The sequence below is a fragment of the Acipenser ruthenus genome, chromosome 43 (assembly GCF_902713425.1).
Source record: "Acipenser ruthenus chromosome 43, fAciRut3.2 maternal haplotype, whole genome shotgun sequence".
Classification (NCBI taxonomy): Eukaryota; Metazoa; Chordata; class Actinopteri; order Acipenseriformes; family Acipenseridae; genus Acipenser; species Acipenser ruthenus.
In genome coordinates, this window is record NC_081231.1 from 2,292,249 (window position 1) to 2,306,660 (window position 14,412).

The following is a 14,412-nucleotide window of genomic DNA, read 5'->3' on the forward strand; positions in this document are numbered from 1 at the left end:
CTCCTCACTAGAGCTCTCAAGTGCATTTCAAAACACAAACACGCCCTTTATAAAAGCATTTACCATAGTTTACCCGGGTTTGTCGTAAACCATGTCTTTATCTTTTGTATGCTCAGTCATTTCCACTTGACATTTCTATACGTAGTTCACTGAGCGCATAATTAAAACCCCCACGTATTCCTAATTCTACTCAGAGCTATACAACTCTCTCACGGCAGCTGCACTCGGTATACAGACGTGCTCAAATTTGTTGGTACCCCTCCACAAAAAACGAAGAATGCACAATTTTCTCTGAAATAACTTGAAACTGACAAAAGTAATTGGCATCCACCATTGTTTATTCCATATTTAATAGAAATCAGACTTTGCTTTTGATTTTTTATTCAACATAATATTGTAAATAATAAAACAAATGAAAATGGCATGGACAGAAATGATGGGACCGCTAACCTAATATTTTGTTGCACAACCTTTAGAGGCAATCACTGCAATCAAACGTTTTCTGTAGCTCTCAATGAGACTTCTGCACCTGTTAACAGGTAGTTTGGCCCACTCTTCCTGAGCAAACTGCTCCAGCTGTCTCAGGTTTGATGGGTGCCTTCTCCAGACTGCAAGTTTCAGCTCTTTCCATAGATGTTCGATAGGATTCAGATCAGGACTCATAGAAGGCCACTTCAGAATAGTCCAATGTTTTGTTCTTATCCATTCTTGGGTGCTTTTAGCTGTGTGTTTTGGGTCATTATCCTGTTGGAGGACCCATGACCTGCGACTGAGACAGAGCTTTCTGACACTGGGCAGTACGTTTCGCTCCAGAATGCCTTGATAGTCTTGAGATTTCATTGTGCCCTGCACAGATTCAAGGCACCCTGTGCCAGGCGCAGCAAAGCAGCCCCAAAACATAACCGAGCCTCCTCCATGTTTCGCTGTAGCTATGGTGTTCTTTTCTTTGAAAGCTTCATTTTTTCGTCTGTGAACATAGAGCTGATGTGACTTGCCAAAAAGCTCCAGTTTTGACTCACCTGTCCAAAGGACATTCTCCCAGAAGGATTGTGGCTTGTCAATATGCATTTTAGCAAATTCCAGTCTGGCTTTTTAATGTTTTTCTTTCAAAAGTGGAGTCCTCCTGGGTCTTCTTCCATGGAGCCCACTTTCACTCAAAAAGCGACGGATGGTGCGATCAGAAACTGACGTACCTTCACCTTGGAGTTCAGCTTGTATCTCTTTGGCAGTTATCCTTGGTTCTTTTTCTACCATTCGCACTATCCTTCTGTTCAATCTGGGGTCGATTTTCCTCTTGCGGCCGCGCCCAGGGAGGCTGGCTACAGTTCCATGGACCTTAAACTTCTTAATAATATTTGCAACTGTTGTCACAGGAACATCAAGCTGCTTGGAGATGGTCTTGTAGCCTTTACCTTTACCATGCTTGTCTATTATTTTCTTTCTGATCTCCTCAGACAACTCTTTCCTTTGCTTTCTCTGGTCCATGTTCAGTGTGGTGCACACAATGATACCAAACAGCACAGTGACTACTTTTCTCCATTTAAATAGGCTGAATGACTGATTACAAGATTGGAGACATGTGTGATACTAATTAAAGAAACTAATTAGTTTGAAATATCACTATAATCCAATTATTTATTATCTTTTCTAAGGGGTACCAACAAATGTTTCCAGGCCATTTTAGAATATCTTTGTAGAATAAGCAATAATTCATCTCTTTTCACAGCTTCTTTGCTTTATTCTATGACATACCAAAGGCATGCAAGTATACATGATAAAATAGCTTTTAATTTCATCACTTTTCAGGAGGAATGAAGCATTATTTCAATGAGCTGTAAGGGTACCAACAAATTTGAGCACGTCTGTACATGATCATCCCATTTCTCTACACTGGTATGCTCTGTCTTCCTGTCATGTAGACTCCAAGCTTCTCCAAGCAAACCCTTTTGTCGGAGGTTCTTGTAGAGAGTCCACTCTGGTGCCTCGCTCTGGGGTTACCTGATTCTGTTTGCTCTCCACAGGTACCTGGTCATCGTGTACCCGCTCAAGCCCCGGATGACATTGCAGACTGCCTGCTGTGTGCTGGCCGGCGTCTGGCTCTTCTCTCTCCTCGTCGCCCTGCCCTCTGCGTACTTCACCACCCAGACCATGTTCGGCAGCTTCCAGGAGGCCCCGGGAGTGACCAACCACAAGATCTACTGCGTCCAGATCTGGACAGCGGACAAAGCCCTGCTCTACAAGTCTTACTTCCTCTTCCTGTTTGCTGTGGAGTTCCTGCTGCCCGTCGGGGCCATGTCCTGCTGTTACATCCGGATCTGCCGGGAGCTGTGGTTCAAGGACCTCCCGGGGGTCCAGACAGAGCAGCTCAGGGGCCGCCTGAGGGCCAGGAGGAAGACCGTGCTGGTGTTGGTTGGGGTTCTGGTCACCTACGTTCTCTGCTGGGTTCCTTACTACGGCTACTCTCTGGTGCGGGATTTTTTCCCCAGTGTCCTGCTCAAGGTCACTCACTCGGTGTCCGTGTTCTACGTGGTGGAGTGCATCGCGATGAGCAACAGCCTGATCAATACCATCTTCTTCATCCTGGTGAAGAACAACACCGGGAAGTACGTCAAGAAGATCCTCCTGCAGAGGTGGAAGTCCTCCCAAGAGACCGATAGGATAACCCTGGAATGTCACTCCTCTCTCCCGCCTTGTTCAGAGTCAGTCGCTGTACAGACTCCCCACTAGCAAGCCAGCACGGGACCATCAGATCTCAAGTTTTCCAAGCATGACTACCATCAATGCCAAAAACAGATGACCTAAAATACTTGACAACAACCATTGTCACCATGATTGACAGAAGCTATGAAGTCCAATGAACCATCTGAACCTATTTGACCTCCAGCACTGATGGGTCAGTCCAGGAAGGAATTAGTGACCCAAAATATTCAAATTGTGGGACTACCAAATAAACGGTTGGTTTTACTTGGTAGAAACTACCTTTTCGAGGCACAGGCACCATCGATGATATGTTGCCCAATCAAAATGGATTTCAGAACATTCCAGAATGTTTTATTTTGCCATGTTTGCTGTCTCATGTAGACTACCAACTGACAAAACTGGTAGGGACTGTTTCTCCTCATCGCTCTACAGCGGACCCTGCTGGTCAGGCGTCCAGTGAGCTCAGAGTGGACACCTGCAGTGCTGGCCTTTGTCCTCCAGAGGTCGGTAGCTCGCTGATATCTGCTCTGGAGTTCCTGGGTGTAGAAGAGGAAGCTGGCTCGGTTGCCGCTGAACCTTCAGTTCTCCTGAGCTGTGTGGGGAATTGTTGCAGTGAGAGGAGAAATGATTGGACATTTCAAATTGGGGAGAAAATCAGGGGTAAAATAATTGGGCACACTAAATAAAAATTTTTTTAAATGTTAAGATCCCAACATCATTTTTTTTTCTCAGTGTCCTTGTGGGTCACAGTCAGATAGAAATGTCACCCATGACTATGAAACACTCCAAAACACTGTGATGAATTTATAAATACTGAAAGAAACTTCATAAGTTCAACGACAAACATTTCGACTAGTCTTACTCAGTGTCTAAATGTTAAAGTGTGTTGAAGACACTGAGAAAAACATTTCGACCAGAAATCCTTTCATTGAGCTTATTAAGTTTCTTGTAGTGTTTCCAAGTAAGAAATCTAATCAGCTCTGCCAGCAGGTACAGAATAAGCCTACAATGATAAAACTGTACATAACATTGCAAGTGCATTAACTCTGTGTTATTGACAAGTGAAAAGCCTTGTAAATATTCAGCCTATTAAAATCATTATTAAAAATGATTATTGTTTTATTATGATTCTTGTTTGTGTCCAGTTTCACTTACTAATCAAGACTTTAAAATCCATTTCTTATGTTTTACTGACACTACCAATGAAGACCAGTCAGGCTAATCCCAGGTCTTAAAGGAAAGAGCTATGAAGATACTGTAAACGCAGCACAGAAACCAGGACCACAGCTGGAAATAAAGTGGAGACAGACAGGAGGAGACACGTCTTCACACAGTGAGTGTTGCGGGTATGGAATTGACTACCTAGCCATGCTGTTGATGCTGAATCACTTGGATCCTTTGAAACTGATCGACCAAAGAGCCTCCTCTCGTTTTGAAACGTTTTGGGTGGATTTTAAAATGTAATGAATGACCCTGAAGGTCCAACATTATTATTATTATTTATTTCTTAGCAGACGCCCTTATCCAGGGCAACTTGTTATATTATTTTTAGATACAATTACCCATTATACAGTTGGGTTTTTACTGGAGCAATCTAGGTAAAGTACCTTGTTCAAGGGTACAGCATCAGTGTCCCCCACCTGCGATTGAACCCACGACCCTCCGGTCAAGAGTCCAGAGCCCTAACCACTACTCCACACTGCTGCCCCTAACATAGTCTTCTCCTGTTTTTCAGAGCGGTTATTCATGTTATTTTGCCCTGATTACCGCTAAGGACACTCATAATATTAAGCTGAAGTATAATTCTTGCTGAGATTGTAAAAAATGATAATGCCAGGCTTAGCTTTCCATACAGGAGGTTCAGAACATGTAAAAACAATGTGATCCGATGATAATCTAGCTCTGTGGCCGCTCCAGCACTAGCAGGTTAAAATCCTCCCTGTTTTTTTCCTCTATGCTTGGGGACCTTGGTCATGACGGTAGCTTCGACATGCACTGCAACTATGGGTCATCCGATGGTCACAGGAGCTGCTCAATAATCAAGCAAGCGGAGAGATAGAAAGGTCTAGAGAGCAGCACTGCTAGCGCAATCACAGACACACAGCACCTGATGAAAGCAGGCTGAGGTGACGGAGGCATTCAAGAAGGGACAAGGGGTGGGTTTGAGTGGCAGGAGATCAATGAGACAGCAGCAGGGGGATGTGAGAACGCTCTCCTGATCGAAACGATTACCAGCTTTGTTCGGTAGGTACTTTCTTCTGAGGGTCTTCTCTCCACTCTGATCAATTCATTCACACTGTTGCCTGGATGCCACTGTTGTTTGATAATTACTGGCCTTTGATCTACTGTCTCTTATCTGAGGCCTGTACCCCACTCATAATCTATGTATTGGTCTCCCTGCATGCTTCTCTGTTCATTACGGTGTGTTTGTCTATATACAGTACAGGGACAGCATATTGAAAAAAGCATTATTACACAACATGTTCAATTTGGGTTCGCCCGTCATCACTGTCGACTTGTAAACCTATTTTTTTGGTGATATCTTCTAAATAGGATCAGATGAAAGCGACCACCCAAGTGACCCGCATTTCGCTGCACAGACCCGCAAATGGACATTAAAACCCACAGACTTGCGACAGTCATTGTACAACCTGCAAAATAAAAACAGATCTGTAAGAACACTGTTGTTTGGGTGATGTATAAAAGTGAAGTGTGTCATTGTCAGCATCTGATTGTATTTATTATTGTTTATTTCTTAGCAGACGCCCTTATCCATGGAGACTTACAATTGTTACAAGATATCACATTATACATTATTTCACATACTATTACCCATTTAAACAGTGGGGTTTTTAAAGTACCTTGCTCAAGGGTACAACAGCAGTGTCCCTTACTAGGGATTGAACCCACAACCCTCTGGTTAGGAGTCCAGAGCCCTAACCACTACTCCACACTGCTGCCCCCTGTATGTAAACTCCATTCATGGATGGGTTCTTAATTCAAGCTGTGAATCATTTTAAAGTAAGCAATGTTATTTTTTCCTTTTTCTTTTATTGATTAAAAATGTAATTTTAATCATTTTTAGGTCTGATTAAACTGACCGATTCACAGTATTATTATTATTTCTTAGCTGACGCCCTTATCCAGGGCGACTTACAAGAAATCACATTATTTTTACATACAATTACCGGAGCAATCTAGGTAAAGTACCTTGCTCAAGGGTACAGCAGCAGTGTGCCCACCGGGATTTGAACCCACAACCCTCCGGTCAAGAGTCCAGAGCCCTAACCACTACTCCACACTGCTGCCCTCCGCACTGCTGCCCTCCACACTGCTGACCACCTTGTTGTGTCCTTAAGATCTGTTTAACACAAATACAGACACCCCCATATGTCCCGCAATCTGATACTCTCAATAGATTTCGCTGATGAATGTTAGTACCAAGTTTTACCACAATTTAATAAGTGCTTTTCCAGATATAAGCAAACGTGTGACATACATACGGACAGAGAGGGGCACCCCCATATATCTCCAGAATCTACTACTCCTAATAACTTATTCTAAATAGTGTTCATAAGTTTCATGACAACTGGATCAGCATTTTTTCCATATGCACTTATGCAAGAAGTCAATGTTAAAGCCTGGGTCAGCACTGTGAAGAAGCGGTAGAGGAGAATGGCTCCATTGCCGGTGTGCCAGGACTGAGCTCTGATATACAGCGCTGGCTGCCAGAGATGCTGAGTGCTGATGCAGCCCACTGCTGGGGAATTGAAATCAACTGCTGAGCTGTAATGGGGTTTGAAATCACGGTGCAAATCGCTGATGGAGTTGTGCTTGGAAATGCAAGGCTCTTAAAAGTTTAACTCATGGAAGATCACATTGCCTTTTCATTCCTCTGAATGTGTCGCTGTGTAATAATCACACTCCGTTGCTTCTGCCTTTTTTTTTTGCTAGTCCAGGGCCTCCCAACCCTGTCCTGGGGGGACCCCCTGTGTCTGCTGGTTTTCATTCCAACTGCTCTCTCAATTACTGAACTAGACCCTTCATTGAACTGATCATCTGCTTAATTAGACCTTTTTTTAAATTGTTCTCAGCTCTGGAAAAGATGCAGATTTAAAATGTTACAGCTAACTTGAAACCTGCAACTGTTTAAGAGATGAAAACCATTTAAAAAGGTTAATGACCTAATTGAAGTAGCACAGCTGTGTGTGAAGGGGAGTGGAGGTGCTGTACTGAGCCCTGTGAATACACTGAGTCTGTTGTAAATGTATCCAAATACCCTCTTAAGAGGTGTACCACTTGGTGACCCATTTTTTTGTTTTGTGTTTTTAGGGACAGTGTTTAGAATTTTTTTTTAGAAGTGTTTACCGAGGATTTAGAGTTAACATGTTTTAAAATAGCGAGTGATTCATCAAACTGACATTTAGAAACACCAACATTCGGATCACTTTTTCTGTTGGATTTTCCACCTGTTTCATGCATAAATTAAACTAGACGCCTCCCGTGGAAACGCAACAACAGTAAAAAATAAATGCAACATATCAAGGAATCAACAACGAATCAAGTGCAATAGACAGCAACACAGCTGTTGCAAGGTTTATTATGATGCTGATGTTCACTGAATTGTAAATATTAAGGATTCGCTGTTCTGCAGGTTCAGCTGGGTTTTGTTCTGATTCTTTGAAGTGTTTAAGTTTTAGGCTGTTGAGATGTTTTGTTTACTTTCTGTATCCAGTCACGGTAGATGTTATTTCTGCTTTTGTTGTATATGTAAATAGCTGATATATGAAATTTATAATTAAAGTTCGGGAGGAGGGTCAGACACCTATCTCCGCATCACCAAATTGAATCATTCAATTTACACATTGGCTAATTAAATTGTTAGCACTATAAATACCCTCTTCACTTATCTCTCAGTTGCGTTTTGATTTCATCGTAACCCACCACCTCCCCATCTCCACCTTTCTTAATAACAATTTTTATGTTTTATCAAATGGGGGTCTCAGCCTCGTCCACACTGCCTCCTCGTAGAAACAGTGTGGGACCAAATTACACACCAAATAAATGCACCACCAATCCACCACCATCAGAAAACGATGCAAGGTATCGAAGCGGTACCATGACCTCCGAGAAAAATAAAATATAAAAAACTCTCCACGGACCACCACTGAAGAACGGATCCTGTCGCCCTGGGATGTGCCTGCTCTGCAAGGGCTAAGTGGGGTAGACATGGGAGTGGAGGGTAGGTGTAAGTCACAATAAAAAAATTACTAAAATAGAAACGTGTAGCATTAATACGTCCTGATATTAAAATAATTAGGCAGTGACTGGTTTTAATGGAATTAGAAATGTAAAAAATGCAACTGTGTCTGAAACATTAAAACATTAGGACACTAGTGTACTGTGTGATATCTGCAGGGCTGGAGGAGACAGCGCTTGCTTTGCAAACTCACAAAAGCTCCTCTCACAGGAATGCTTAAGCGTTCTTTAGCTTTAGCTGGCAGTCATGACTGATCTGTAAAACAAAAGAAAATACTGGCCCAATGATTATGTTTATTTGCTGGAAACATAACGGAAAACTACCTTGCCTTAAAAAAAAGGTGAATATATCGAGGTAAAAGAAAAGTGTCTCAATTTAAATAATCAGATTATCAACTCAACTCACACAAAAAAGGACACATTAGAAATATATATGTATTAAAATATAATAGGCCTACACTATCTCAAACTATAGGTCTGCTTATTATTTTTGGTGAAGAGGAGCTGGATGTTGAAAAAAAAAATATATATATATATATATATATATATATATATATATATATATATATATATATATATATATATATATATTTGCTGGAACGAACCAAACTCATAGAAGCCCAGCGTCGGTTGGGTCTTAATGCGTACTGGTAAAATGTGACTTCTAGCAGTCTGGCATTAATCCCTCCCTTAATTCCTTGCACAGGTTAATAATTGCACAGGTGTCTCTGTCCATCAAATGAACAGTACGAAGGTGACTCTTGAAATCAGGACTTGAAGGATGTGTTGCAGTAAGAATACCTCTGTTAAGAAAGGGGAACAAGACTAAAAGGCTCAAATAATATCTTTATTTTTATATAGCGCCTTTCATAGTGGACCACCATCACAAAGCGCTTTACAGATTTAAGCTGTGAACTGTGCAATATATGCAGAGTCATTTACAATAGGACATTGATTTAACATCTCATCCGCAGGACGGAGCACAAGAAGGTGAAGTGACTTGCTCAGGGTCACATAGTGAGTCAATAAGTGACAGAGGTGGGATTTGAACCGGTGACCTTCTGGTGACAAGCCCTGGACTTTAACCACTGGACCACACTGCCTCCTGTAAATATGTACAAGAACACAGAAATTGGACTGTGGAACAATGGTCAAAGGTGCTTTGGACTCGATGGATGGACAACGACACTTCAATGCTTGTCTTCTTTCTATTCCTTAAGGATATTATCTTCAAGTATTGCTCATCCTTGTTAGACAGCTTGTTGGGTCTTCCAGTCCTGGGTTTGTCAATTACAGATGATGTTTCTCTGTACTTGTTGATTATGCTTCGGATACCACACCTTGAAAATCAAGTGATGTGAATATTTCACTCAATGTTTTTCCTTCTTTATGCAAACGTTGTTATAATAGTAGAAAACATGAGTGGAGGCTTTGAGTAAATTGTTGATGTTCATAATGCATCAGAGTAGAAAAATGCAACATGTCTAAGACTTTTGCACATCAGTGTGTATTTAACAATCTCATGAATTACAATAAAAGTGTTACTTGGTACTGTGAGCAACACGCTGAATATTCAGTGCCGGTATGCTGGTTTGTAAGAAGTGTTATAAACCCATGTGATGAATACTGTGTCTTTGAATGCACTTTTGTTTTCTTTTAGAAATCCAGTTTTCTGCGTTCTCTGTCACAAACCCAGTTTCGCTTGAATTGGTAAATTAATAAATTAAGAAGAGTGGGGTTGTAGAAACTCGTCAGTCAAATGGCTCGGATCTCGTTAGTCATTCGATAAACAACACGTCCAATGATCAGCTAGAAAGGGCTTTACATCTTACCTCCATCCCTCCATCCCCGAGGTGCCCCAGAGTCTGCCTTCTCCTCCCCAACCTCCACCTGTTTTTCAGCTTTGTCTAACGGGGGAGGGCAGCTATCCTGCCCCACTGCCCATGGCTTCCCTACAGTCTCTCTACTGTCAGCAAACTAAACGATGGGCAGGGAGGGGTACCTCCAAGAGCGAGGCAGAAGATGTAATATGTAGAACGTAGTATTTGGTGTCTAAGCTTTAATACATATTGTTCTTTCTATTGCAGTTTTTCCTGACTGAAATGTTTTGATACAGAATAGTAGAGAGAGGGGGCGCTGGGGGAAGCTGAGTGGAGTTTACAATGGGACCCCTTTCTTTTTTTACACACTTTTAAATGTGTGGAATAGCAAAATCTAAAACCAGTCAGCAGTTTCTCCTGCCTGCTTCGATGTTTTCCTCCTGTCTGTATATTTCAAGCTCTTTCTTGTTGCATATTTAGCTCATGTTGTATTAATGGCTGCCATTAATTCCTCGACAAGTGCGTCCTGAGTAAGGGGTTTGATATGAAGTGCTTTTCAACATCAAACAGAAAACGCACCTCAAATAGACTGGCAACCCTCCACCCACACCACAGTATTAACACAGAGACCCAGCTGCAGCACAGAGATGAAAGCACACAGAGAGAACAAAAGAATTCCACTCGGTCTTATCACTATCACTTCACAGAGCTCACAGGAGCCTATAGGAAAGTGGCACCCATCATGATAAACGTGTCTCTGATTTTTAATGGTATTTTTTAAGGGGGTGCGGTGCTAATGTTGCTGGTGTTCATATGAGGTATGGGAATGGATTGTAGTCTTGGTTGGCACTCTTTCAAGGGAGTGTGACAGAGAAAGAATGATTCTTGGTGTTAGATCTCCCTCCCGACCTGTGAGGGCGCTGTGTAAGGAGAACAGAGTACCCCGGACTGGACGGCCCGACAATTCATTCCCAGGGTTCTGCGGAAGTCAGCCATCTAGAAAGGGGGCGGAGCTACGGTACAGTGTGGAGTAGTGGTTAGGGCTCTGGACTCTTGACCGGAAGGTCGTGGGTTCAATCCCAGGTGGGGGACACTGCTGCTGTAACCTTGAGCAAGGTACTTTACCTAGATTGCTTCAGTAAAAACCCAACTGTATAAATGGGTAATTGTATGTAAAAATAATGTGATATCTTGTAAATCGCCCTGGATAAGGATGTCTGCTAAGAAATTAATAATAATAATAATAATAATAATAATAATAATACACTAAATCATTGACCCGGAAGGGAAACGATGTGGCAGCCGCGGATTGGAGGAGCGGTCGCACTCGTTAACCAAGGGGTCATGGTTGACGGTATATAAGGGGACGTAGCGAGGTGATCTGTTCCTTTGTTTAGTTACGCTGAACCCAGAAGGACCAGTATAACAGAGAACCGTGAGTTTTTAACCTGTAGTACTTTGTATTTAATCACATCCTGATGTAACTATCACTATTTAATCATATCCTGATGTAACTATCACTATTACCTGCTGTATTATTGAATTGTGGTATGTCACACTTGTACTTTGCTTGAACAAAAGTTATTGTATTTCTTGCTCTTATTGTATTACTTGTATTGTAACGCTTGAAATGTTTTTGCTTACGATTGTAAGTCGCCCTGGATAAGGGCGTCTGCTAAGAAATAAATAATAATAATAATAATAATAACCGTGAGTGTTTTGTTTGTTTGCTCAGTCTGTCTAAAACCTGTTTGTTTGTTTAAGACTAGCACGTTCTGGAGCTGTAGCTTAGGGCCAGCATCAAACCCGGACATCACTGCACCACTGTGTCACGTAACTGGACTTGAGGCCGTGTGTGTGTGTGTAATTGCGTTTAGTACTGTCTTTATTATTTGCAGGACTGCAACCCTTTATTATTACTGAGCAGTACACGTTGCTGTGTATTGCCAGCCCTCTATTATTTACCATTGGCTTATAATAAAAATAAACCACTTCACCCGTACTTTGTTGTCTGTCTGCATTGGATTACTGCACCTGCTCTACGCCTGTGCACTAATTACCACTTTGCCACAGGGAGTTTATAGTAAAAATGATTGCTTGTCTGACACAACCTGAATCATGACTTTTCACATTGATTTTATTCCTACTAAACTTGACAGATTGTCTCAGTCAATCTGGTTTGGAGTACAGCAGTCATTAACAGATACAAAACATGTGAAGCACAAAATACTACATTTGTACTATAAATTAATAATTATAATCCTTTTAACATTTTAAATATAATCCAGGGTAGTTTATTCCAGTCTCTACAGTGCTATGACACTCCAGTTTAGCTCAGCTTGATCAGATAACTCCCCACAACAGCCCAGGAGCTGAAGGTCAGCGGCGTCTTCCGATCCCCAAGCCAATCGCCCCTTTACACCCAGCAGCGCCACAGTGGAGCTGAGCTAATGCCCCCTGGAGCACAAGACTGGGTGTCTGGCCAGTAGGGCCCGAGCCACTGCTCCCTCTGGAATCCCCAGTGAAGACTGGTGCTGTCACACAGCCAGGAACCTGTGCTCCCCTGACTGTATGACACCCTGCGCACCACAAGACCGTGCCTTTACCAGGGGAGACTTTAGGGGACCCCTGCGCTCCCCTGACTGTGTGACTCCCCCTGCACACCACACGGCCGTGCCTTTACCAGGGGAGACTTTAGGGGACCCCTGCACTCCCCTGACTGTGTGACTCCCCCTGCACACCACACGGCCAAGCCTTTACCAGGGGAGACTTTAGTGGACCCCTGCACTCCCCTGACTGTGTGACTCCCCCTACACACCACACGGCCGTGCCTTTACCAGGGGAGACCCTCGGGGACCCCTGCACTCCCCTGACTGTGTGACTCCCCTTGCACACCACACGGCTGTGCCTTTACCAGTGGAGACTTTAGGGGACCCCTGCGCTCCCCTGACTGTGTGAGACTCCCCCTGCACACCACGCGGCCGTGCCTTTACCAGAGGAAAAGCCTCGGGGACCCCTGCGCTGCCCTGACTGTGTGAGACTCCCCCTGCACACCACACGGCCGTGCCTTTACCGGAGGAAAACCCTCGGGGACCCCTGCGCTGCCCTGACTGTATTCTGCTCGGATCATAATTTAACAGGTTCACTAACGATTCCAGCAAAAATTGTCTTCTGAAAAGACTCCTGAATGAGGAGGTTTGCATACTGTCCACTAGGTGGTGTCCGGCTGTAATTTCTGACCCCTTCTAACTTTGTAAAGAGATTTTCCATTTTACTCGGGGCTGAAATTACAGGGGCAGGTCCCTAGTGGTCATTCCTAAAACCACCTCGCTTCAGAAATTCAGCTTAGGAGTCTTTTCAGAAGCAGTTGCTGGGATAGTTTGTAAGCAAATAATGATGTAAGCAGAAGCAGCAAGAGAGAATCATACATACAGACACACGCAATGGGATATTACACAAGTATGCAATGAAATACAGCCCCTCCATATTTCACTATTGAATAGTGCACATATTTAGTTAACTCGCTGTTTGACAGGCATGACAGGCACTACAAAGTCATGTATTTACCTGCATAAGGATCCTTTACTAATGGACTGTTTTCAGTATTACTGTAGATGGCATTGTTAAGTAGCCCTTTACTCTATACATCATGCTTGGTTGCAGAACACAGATCCTTTTATTGCGATCGCTTGGTTTTTGAATGATGATTGGAAGTTCTTAAGAGTTCTGAGACACACCGAGGCCCCTCTTGTGGACGGTCAGAGCTGGTGAGTCAGGCTGCCCCGCTCACAGGGCGGGGTGCTGTCCTGCGAGTCAGGCTGCCCCTCCTGTCCTGTGTGGAGGGTGTGCTCTCAGTAGCTGCTCTCGTGTCCAGTCAGTATGTAGAGGTTACTCAGGGCTGAGGGGTTGTCTGTTGGGGTGCTCTCCAGGATTATATCCCTAAAAGACAAAACATTCAACTACAATATATATTCAGCAGAACCAAAAGAGACCACTTTTCAATCTGCACCTGTGTGTAAAACTCATCCACCGTGTTCCTCGCTTCAAACTGGACTCTTATCTTTCACTCCGCAGACCCTGTGTGATACTGGAACCAGATGAGATGAGTTTTATACTCTGGCTTCATGATGCAGATGAAGCATGGCAATAGCTGTTCACAACCTGCAGCTGCTCTCTCACCCCTTCCTCCTCCTAATCTCTCATCCTCTCCCCCTCTTTCATTTCCTCTCCACTCTCTTCCTCTCCTCTCTCACCCCCTCCTCTCGCTTTTTTGCCTCCTCTCCTTTTATTTCCTCTCCAATCTCCTTCCCTCTACTTTCCCTTCCCCACTCCCTTCCTCTCAGCCTTTCTACTCTACCATCCCTCCACTTACCCTGTCTCTCTTTCATTTCCTCTCCTCTCCCCCTCCGTTCCCTTTTCTCGTTCCTTCTCCCCCTTTTCATCCTCCCGCTCTCTCCTTTCCCCCCTTCTCCACTCCCTCCTTCTCCTCTTTCCTCACTCACCTGTTGGTCCCCAGCACTCGAAACACCCTTGACTCATCAATGATCTCTTGAGTGATCTATGGAATAAAGGAACCTAGTTTATGACTTGTATGAGATCAGTGAATTTGAAAAGGTGGAGCCCATCATAGTGT

The 14,412-nt window shown here is 43.4% G+C and overlaps 2 protein-coding genes across 3 annotated transcripts in view; one reads left to right on the forward strand and one right to left on the reverse strand.

The window, feature by feature from the left end:
- The window catches only part of LOC117398589 (prokineticin receptor 1-like), a 9,641-nt gene extending 5,830 nt beyond the window's left edge, over positions 1 to 3,811 (forward strand). Inside the window, exon 3 of the mRNA XM_059012186.1 lies at positions 2,022 to 3,811. Within this exon, the coding sequence (XP_058868169.1) occupies positions 2,022 to 2,727 (706 nt within the window). The 3' untranslated portion in view covers positions 2,728 to 3,811. The remainder of the gene's footprint in view (positions 1 to 2,021) is intronic.
- An 8,087-nt stretch (positions 3,812 to 11,898) lies between these two features.
- LOC117398661 (mitogen-activated protein kinase kinase kinase kinase 2) overlaps positions 11,899 to 14,412 on the reverse strand; it is a 36,913-nt gene continuing 34,399 nt past the window's right edge. For both annotated transcript variants that reach the window (XM_059012049.1, XM_059012050.1), the window contains exons 31-32: positions 14,282 to 14,337; positions 11,899 to 13,718 (exon numbers count right to left, since the gene is read on the reverse strand). In XM_059012049.1, coding sequence (XP_058868032.1) covers positions 13,631 to 13,718; positions 14,282 to 14,337 — 144 coding nt within the window. In that variant the 3' untranslated portion in view covers positions 11,899 to 13,630. The remainder of the gene's footprint in view (positions 13,719 to 14,281; positions 14,338 to 14,412) is intronic.